Source organism: Nicotiana tabacum, chromosome 5, assembly GCF_000715075.1.
Source record: "Nicotiana tabacum cultivar K326 chromosome 5, ASM71507v2, whole genome shotgun sequence".
Taxonomy (NCBI): Eukaryota; Viridiplantae; Streptophyta; class Magnoliopsida; order Solanales; family Solanaceae; genus Nicotiana; species Nicotiana tabacum.
In genome coordinates, this window is record NC_134084.1 from 160,267,148 (window position 1) to 160,275,809 (window position 8,662).

The 8,662-nt window shown below is 37.8% G+C and overlaps 1 protein-coding gene across 2 annotated transcripts; it reads left to right on the forward strand.

Moving 5' to 3' along the window:
• Nucleotides 1-236: 236 nt before the first annotated feature.
• Nucleotides 237-4,533, forward strand: LOC107770037 (elicitor-responsive protein 1). Of its 2 annotated transcripts, XM_016589294.2 has the most exons (7): nucleotides 237-456; nucleotides 551-655; nucleotides 1,218-1,344; nucleotides 1,782-1,853; nucleotides 3,610-3,655; nucleotides 3,768-4,077; nucleotides 4,158-4,533. In XM_016589294.2, exons 1-7 carry the CDS (start codon nucleotides 411-413, stop codon nucleotides 4,193-4,195), a joined length of 744 nt encoding a protein of 247 aa, XP_016444780.2. In that variant the 5' UTR covers nucleotides 237-410; the 3' UTR covers nucleotides 4,196-4,533. The 2 variants fall into 2 exon arrangements, with proteins under 2 accessions (XP_016444780.2, XP_016444781.2); XM_016589295.2 differs by lacking the exon at nucleotides 551-655 and having other exon boundaries at nucleotides 284-456.
• Nucleotides 4,534-8,662: the final 4,129 nt, after the last annotated feature.

Consider the following 8,662-nt stretch of genomic DNA (forward strand, 5'->3'; position numbering starts at 1 on the left):
CCCATCTGTTCCCTTCGGAATTAGCAATTTTTTCTTTGCTTAATTTTTAATAATTGTTTTGATTTTACTCGTAATTTTTTCAGTCGGATAATTAAACTTTCAGATAATTAAACTAATACAATTTTCTTAGTAGTAAATGGATTTCGTACTCGTTTCCCAGACATTTATTTTATTTATTTATTTATAATCTTTTAGCCGTTAACATTATCACTCTACGCGTATTTCAGGGTCACCCACTGATGTTTAATTATTGTACTATTATTTCAAATTAAAAAAATGAACAAGAAACCACATATTGGTTGATTCGTTCTATTTTAGTCCCATATAAAGCCGTCTTTGCTGCGTATTTCTTTGTTAAATCTCCTAGTACAATTTATACCCAAATTCGTCGTCGTTTGTCTTCTTCATCAATGTCGATGGTATATGGCATCCAAGGCCAGCTTCTAGAAGTCACTGGTATCAACTTCAATCTTCATTTAACTATTATAAACTACTGAAATTCTATGAATTCATTCTCGTAATTGTTTGATTTGAATTTTCGATTTTTTAGTTGTTGCTTGTAACAAATTGAAGGATACTGAATGGATTTCAAGGCAAGATCCCTACGTTTGTCTTGAATACGGCAGTTCTAAATACCGTACTCGTACTTGTACTGGTAATACTCTTATTAGCCATTGGTTGATATTACTATTATAAATTAATTACTCCTTCGATCCCATTTTATGTGATTTACTTTGTCTGGACACGGAATTTATTAAAAAAATAAAGGATTTTTAAATTTTATGGTGTAAAATAAGCTATACATATTTATGTGATGATAAATCATCTGATTTTGCCGAGGATTTTTCGGAAATAGCCTCTCTCTACTCCTAGAGTAGGGGTAAGGTCTGCGCACACTACCCTCCCCAGACCCCTATTTTACTAGGTTGTTGTTGTTGTTGATAAATCATCTGATTAAGAGTGTAAAATGAGAAGTTTAAGTTTAATTTATTTTGTAATAAATAAAAGTATCATTCTTTATGGGGACAGATTAAAGAGCAAGTGCATCGCATAAATTGTAATAGAGGGATTATTTGATAGAGTCGAATGAATACCGATGATTTATTTAGTCAATTTAACTAGTTCCTTGCTAGATGCTGTCGGTTTTCCTTAATTTCTCTGTGTCTATTTTTTTCATTTGGTGAGTTTTGATGAAATTCATGCCAATTTTTATGTAGATGGCGGGAAAAATCCTACATTTCAAGAGAAATTCGTGTTTACGCTCATTGAAGGGTTGCGAGAGATTAACGCTGTTGTCTGGAATAGCAATACCGTTAATACAGATGATTTCATAGGAAGCGGAAAGTAATTTCAAATCCTACTGCTACTTTTTATTACTTCTCATTCAATTTTCTCTTTTTTCTATCTATTTTGTGCCTGTATAAAATAAAATGGATATAAATCATTTATAACCGACCTAAAGCGGCAGAACTAGGAATTTATATAAGTGGGATTCAAAAAAGTACTAGAAGGTGACAGTTGAGAGTTGAACCTGTGACCTAAAGCAACTTTTGAACCTCATCTCGTACTACGTATACTAGAAAGAGGATTCAACAGCTTTTACATCACCAAAATAGTTGCTTTTATCCCATTTGCACGGTATAGATTTTCGACGAAGGGAATTCAGTTGAACCCCCTCCCCTCCACCCAATTCTGCTACTGTTCGGAGTTAGGCTGAGTTTGTTGAATGATCAATTTAGTTTTTGTTTAGTTGAGTGTTAATTTTTAATTATTTGTTCTAGGATTCAACTACAGAAAGTTCTGTCTCATGGATACGACGATACTGCTTGGCCACTCCAGACGAAGAGGGGCAGGTAAATTAAGAAAAACTGCCACATTATTCTTTTCTAGATGATATTGCTTCTTTTTCAATGTCTATCTTTCTTTTATAATTAGATTTGCCTGTATGTCCTGCTCCTTAGTTAGAATCTTTATTTTTTTGTTGCTTGTGTTTCTTTGGCGAAATCTTGTACATTGTGCTTTACTCTTTCATGCTATTTTAATTTGGATCTGACGTGATTCCTTACATCCATCACTGAAGTTTTTCATTTCATCTTTTTAGATTTCGACCCTGCATAATTAGCTGTCAACTTACTTCAGGCTAGTGATGCAGACAGAACTGAATAAACTATTTGTATGAGTGCTGAAAAATTAATAGTTTACGTGAAGAATCTCAAAGTAACAATGATTTCCAAAGATTTTTAGGTTCTTAGCCAAGGAAACCGCTTGCCTAGTGTGAGAACAGATAAAACTATTGTTGTTTTCAGCAACGAAACTGTTATTAACGTAGCTTGTTGTAATAGAGCTACATGACTTGAAGCAACAAAGAGGAGACATTAGGATCTTCTAGTTAAGGAATAAAATGATAGATTACAGACTTGCAGAAGAGCATTCAGTTTGGTCTTAGCTTCTAAAGTCTTCGTGCTTCTGATGGATTAAATATTAGAACGAGTCAGTGATTAGCATTAGTCACTTGCACCAAACTGAAAGAGGATAAATGGAAATTAACTCGCTCCTTGTGTACCGTATCTTACTTTTGCTAAGTCCAGAAGCAAATGGGGGATAAGTCATCCTAAAAATTTGCTATGGCTTTGCCAGTTTGTAGCAGAATCTATCTTCCACCATTTTCTTTTCCTTCTACCTCTCAAATGACTGTACGGGAGATGGATTTCCGGCCTTTGTTAAAGAAATATAAGATGCGACATAACTCATGAATTCAGGATTCAATTAGTTAGACTTCTTTCCATTGAACTTCTCCTGGCTAATTGTCTTACTTCCTCTCTTCCCCCATATAGACCTTTAGACATACTAGATACTGTTGGGCCACGGTGGGCCTACAGTTCAGGGTTACTAGATGAATCCGAGTAAGTTTCTGTCATTGATTACCTTGCAGGAGTTAAGCGAAGTCAACAAGAGGTGTTGTTTCTTTGCTTTCACGGTATATAAGGAGTCTAGTCAGCATGCAAGTACGTGGATTCATGGGAGTATAAAGCTGATTCTTGAGACCATTTGTGAAGTAGTTGGTGACGAACAAAGAGAGCAGCTTTTTTCACAATTGTGTCTTCCTAATATGAATAAAACATATTTTAGCACGTTATGTTTTTCAGGTACGGAAAGGAATTAAAAGAGACACTTAATTCATCTTATAGGAAAAAAGAGAAGATAACAAAAGACAATTTCACATTTAGACCTTATGTCTATCTTGTCTAGATGATCTGAAAAGCTGCTCTCCTTTGGCCTCAACTGGCAGGACCTCAATGTTTCACTTCTGTTTTATTGTAAGTTTTTAGCATTTAATAAATTATACCCAAAATCTTTTTTAAATCTAGTAAAGAATCTCGCGTATATCTCAGAAAGCAAGGACGGTTTGTGTGATAAACATTAATGGATTTCCTGTGACCATTTCTGTAGTCCGATTAAGTTTATTTGAACCATGTGAACCTAAGATTCCGAAGTTAAACTATATTTTTGTGAAGTTTTCTCGGGTCTTTTTGCACTGGCTGTTGGGATTGTAATTAATGAAATTGCACCACATAACAGAAGTACTGTTGCTTGTATTTTCTTTTACAGGCATGCAGGAGAGGTTCGACTAATAATGCATTATGCAAATGCCAATGTAAGTGCCACCATATTTTCTTAGAATTTCTCCCTTGCCCTTGCCCCCTCCAAAACCAAACACGGACATGTTTATATATCTTTGAAATGACTTTTACTCCTTCTACTTCCAGAAGCCCGCAACAAGCCATGCTCCATCAGGCTCTCCATATGGAGCACCAACTCCTGGATCATATCCATATTCTGCAGCTCCGCAGCATGCAGTTTCTCACCCACCACCTTCTGCCTATCCAGCACCATCTCACCCACCACCTTCTGCGTATCCGGCACCATCTCCTTATCCCGCAGTCCCGCCTCCTTCTGCAACATATCATCCACCATCTCCTTATCCTCCTCAACCGACAGCTTATCCTTCACCTTACTCATCAACTTCAGCATATCCACCTCCGCCTTATCCTCCACAGGGTTACTCTTATCCTCCAGGTAAATATTCTTGTAAGACATGAATTTTTTTTATTCTCTCCCGGCTTCTCAACTACCTATATATTTTAATGTTTTGCCAGGTCCATACCCTGGAGCCTATCCTCCGCGGTCACACTGATGCTGTGTTCTTAAATGCTTGGACAACGAATGCACATATATGCTTTCATGTAGTAGTCTTATAGCTTAGTCTGACATCGAAATTTCAGGACTTTTCATGACATGTTTGTGATTGCTATGCTTGATGCTGTATGATATTGTAGAATCTGAAAAGGATCCAAAAGAAGCTTATGTCTTAGTTGCCTGTTTTATATTCCCTGAAGCGGAATGTACAGTAATCTTCTATCAGATAGGTTCAACTGGCGTTTGTATAAGAATTATGATGCCATAGTAGAGTCTGGAATCACCGAATTGTCATTCTTGTTTACAGGGCTTCAGATTATATTCTTTGGATTTTTACATCATGTTGATAGTTGATATGCCAGCTTTATTTGTTGAACAAAGCAGAAGAATTTTTTTCTCGGAATCTTGTCTCTTGGCCACTGAAATTGAATTTATCATGTAAGTTTTTAAAAAAAATTAATAATAGCATGTTGGATTGAGAATAGCAGTTTTCAAATGCTATGAGCTTCTCTTGGATGCTTGAAGAAAAGCATTTGTGATCAGTCTTTTGCCATCTTTGTTTCTGTGTTACTTCGAGCAACAATGTTATAAAAGTACATACTAATAAGATAAGGATCGGGATATCAACACGTATCTCAGAGGCCAAATATTCGACCTTAATTGTGTAGCACTTCTGTTTAAAGGCTGACAATTCTGGTGCATAAAGCATCTCGCGTCCACTCAGAAGAGCTGCACCTATACCAAAATTAAATATTAAAGAAATTATGAGCCATTTGGGATATGAACCGTCTTTGTAAGCACCCTTCTTCTCAACCTTAAGACTGTGATTTCTGAGTCACAAGGGAGCAAAGTAGGGAGCTCTTAGGGAGAAAAACTAAGGGGTTGTTTGGTTGGGAAGCAACTTATCCCATGATTAATTATTTTAGGATTAGTTATTCCATCCTCGCATAAGGATAAAAAATACTACAATCTCAGGATAACTAATCCCGGGATTGGTTATACCATGATTTTACCCCAACTACACATGAGATAAACTCATTTCAAATTTAATCCGGAATTAATTAACCCTTATCTTTTATACCAAACGAGCTCTAAGAGGTCGTTTGGTAGGGCGTATAAGAATAGTGCAGAATAAGGTATATTAGTAATGCATGGATTAGTAATGCATGTGTTAGTAATGCAAGCATTAGTTATGCATATATTATTTCTTATCTACTGTTTGGTGTGGTGTATTAAAATTATAATGCATTGCATAATTTTTAAGAAAAATAATTGTCACGACCCGGATTTTCCAACCTCGGGGGGTCGTGATGACGCCTACTAATGGGAGCTAGGCAAGCCAAACCTTAACTACTTGCTACGCTTCCATATTGCTTCATTGTAACAAACACAAGGCGATAACATGATAACAACGGAACTTTAAATAATTTAGCGGAAGTCAACAATTAAATATCTTAAGTCTACGTCTATTACAACTTTTAAAACCTCAAATACCCAAAACCTGGTGTCACAGTGTCACAGACTATCTAAGATTTCTACATACAAGGTCTAAAGAAATAACAATACGCTGTTTCTGAATAAGAGAGAATGAAACATGAAGTAGAGATAGAGGGAGACGCCAAGGCCTGCGGACGCCTGTAGTCTACCTTGGGTCTCCGGGTGGACTGAAGGAAGCACTCCAACTACTGTCCGAAAGCTGCTCTTGGATCTACACACAATGCAAAGTGTAGTATCAGCACAACCGACCTCATGTGCTGGTAAGTGTCTAGCCTAACCTCGGCGAAGTAATGACGAGGCTAGGACCAGACTACCAAATAAACCTGTGCAGTTCAAATGTATATACAGCGGAAAAGAAATACAGAAAATAACCAGTCAATGTGGGAGGGGAAAACATGCTGTAGGGAGATAACAGTTCCGAATAGAAAGCATCAAGTAAGGAAAGAAACCACATAACTCGAATATCAACAAAGAATCAGAAATCAACAATTTGCACGGCATCACCCTTCGTGCTTTTACTCTCGTCCTCTCCAAAGCAATTTTATAATAAAAGTGTGCACGACATCACCCTTCGTGCTTTTACTTTCGTCCTCACCAAATCAATCATATAATAAAGATGTGCACGGCACCACCCTTCGTGCTTTTACTCTCTTTCCTTACCATATAATCAATGAAAATCGATACGGAATGGTATATCGTACGGTATGGCATCACCCTTCGTGATTTACACTCTTTCCTCACAATAGCAAATAATGCACGGCATCACCCTTCGTGATTTAACACTCTTCCTCACCCAAACAACAATCACAAGCAACAGGGCAAGGGAATAAACAAAATAGTAATAGAGATCCCGGCAAGGGAACAACATCAATAATCTCAACATCCCGGCAAGGGAGATAATCAACAAAGCAATAATATTCTGGCAAGGGGACAATTTAATAACTCTTTCTCTTTCTTTCACTTTTATTTCATAACTCACTTTACCACTTGAGCCATTGCTCCAAAGGGTTCAATCATCTCATATACTTTCACAATTCATAATATAACTTGAGCCAATGCTCCTCGATGTTCAAATGTTACAATTCCTTCCACAAACTTTCCACAACACTTAGAAATCATCACCAAGGCATGGAAGATACAACGAAATCAAGATCTTCAAAATTTAAAGACTCACGGTCATATTAGACACCAACGTATACATACTCGTCACCATACCTATACATCGTACTCAACAATTATCACGTAGCAAATAAGACTCAACTCCTAATCCCTCAAGCTAAGGTTAGACCAAACACTTACCTCGATGCCTCGAACATAACTCAAGTTTCAATTATAGCTTTACCCCTCGATTCCTCCGCCAATTCGCTCGTATCTAGCCACAAGTTACTTAATTACATCAATAAACGCTAGATGAATCAATTTAAATGCATGAAAATGAGTTTTCCAAAGTTTTACCTAAAAAGTCTAAATCATCCCCCGGGCCCACGTGGTCAAAACCCGAGGTTCGAACCAAAACCCGATTACCCATTCCCCCACGAGCTCAAATATGTAATTTGTTTTGAAATCGGACCTCAAATCGAGGTCCAAATCCCCAATTTTTGAAAAACCTAGGTTCTACCCAAAACACCCAATTCCCCCATGAAAATAATTGATTTGAAGTTGAAATCATGTTAAAAGATGTTAATGATTGAAGAAAACTAGCTAAAAACGACTTACAATTGATTTGGAGAAGAAAAGTTGTTTGAAAAATTGCCTCTTATATTTTTGGGGTTTTTGAAAAATGCAAAATAACTGAAAATCCCGTCTATTTATACCCCTCTCAGACCCTCTATGCGGACCGCACAAAATGGACTGCGACCGCACAGGCCTTCCTGAGGTACTGCGGTCCAGTGCCTTGTGCGGACCACACGAAATGGACTGTGGCCGCACAGGCCTCCGCCGCGGACCGCACTGGCCCCCTTCTGTGGTCGCACACGTTTTTGTGCGGACCGCATTGGCGGGTTCAGAGACCTGCAACTTCTAGTTTTAAGTCTAAAACATCCCGAACCTACCCGAAACTCACCTCGAAACTCCAAACCAAGTGCACATACTAACTCAAAAACATCATATGGACCTACTCGTGTAATCAGATCATCAAAATAACATCATGAACATCAAATTAAGTCTCGAGATCAATGAAATTTTCTCAAAACTTCTTTAAACATAAATTTTGCGATTTAAGTCCGAATCACGTCACATGACATCCGTTTTTCACCAAATTCCACAGAAATGTCTTAAATCATATATAAGACCTGTACCGGATGCTGGAACCAAAATACGGGCCCGATACCATCATGTTCTAATCAAATTTTATTTCAAATTTCTTTAAACAATTCCAGAAAACAATTTCCTTTAAAAATTCATTTCTCGGGCTTGGGACCTTGGAATTCGATTCCGGGCATACGCCCAAGTCCCATATTTTCCTACGGACCCTCCAGGACCGTCAAATTATGGGTTCGGATCCGTTTACCCAAAACATTGACCGAAGTCAAATTAGCTCATTTTATAATCAAAACTTATTGTTTTTCATAGATTATCATATTTAAGCTTTCCGGTTATGCGCTCGGACTTTGCACGCAAATCGAGGTAATTCTAAAAGAGGTTTTCAAGGCCTCAGAACACGGAAAATTCGTTTTAAAACAAGTGATGAAGGAAGTACCTGAGTCAGGGAAAAGATGGGGATAACAGCTCCGCATATCGGACTCGGACTCCCAGGTCGATGCCTCAGGAGGCTGACCTTTCCACTGAACACGAACAGAAGGAAAAATCTTCGACCTCAACTGACGAACCTGCCGGTCTAGAATAGCTACCGACTCCTCCTCATAAGACAATTCCTTGTCCAACTGGACAGTGCTGAAATCTAACACGTGGGATGGATTGTCGTGATATTTCCGTAGCATGGACACATGAAACACTGGATGCACGACTG

Excerpts from the sequence above, each read along its gene's own strand:
- LOC107770037 (XM_016589294.2), top strand. The coding sequence starts at position 411 with ATGTCGATGGTATATGGCATCCAAGGCCAGCTTCTAGAAGTCACTG. Across the intron at positions 1,854-3,609 it reads CTCCAGACGAAGAGGGGCAG|GCATGCAGGAGAGGTTCGAC; the intron begins GTAAATTAAGAA and ends TTTCTTTTACAG. Across the intron at positions 3,656-3,767 it reads TGCATTATGCAAATGCCAAT|AAGCCCGCAACAAGCCATGC; the intron begins GTAAGTGCCACC and ends TTCTACTTCCAG.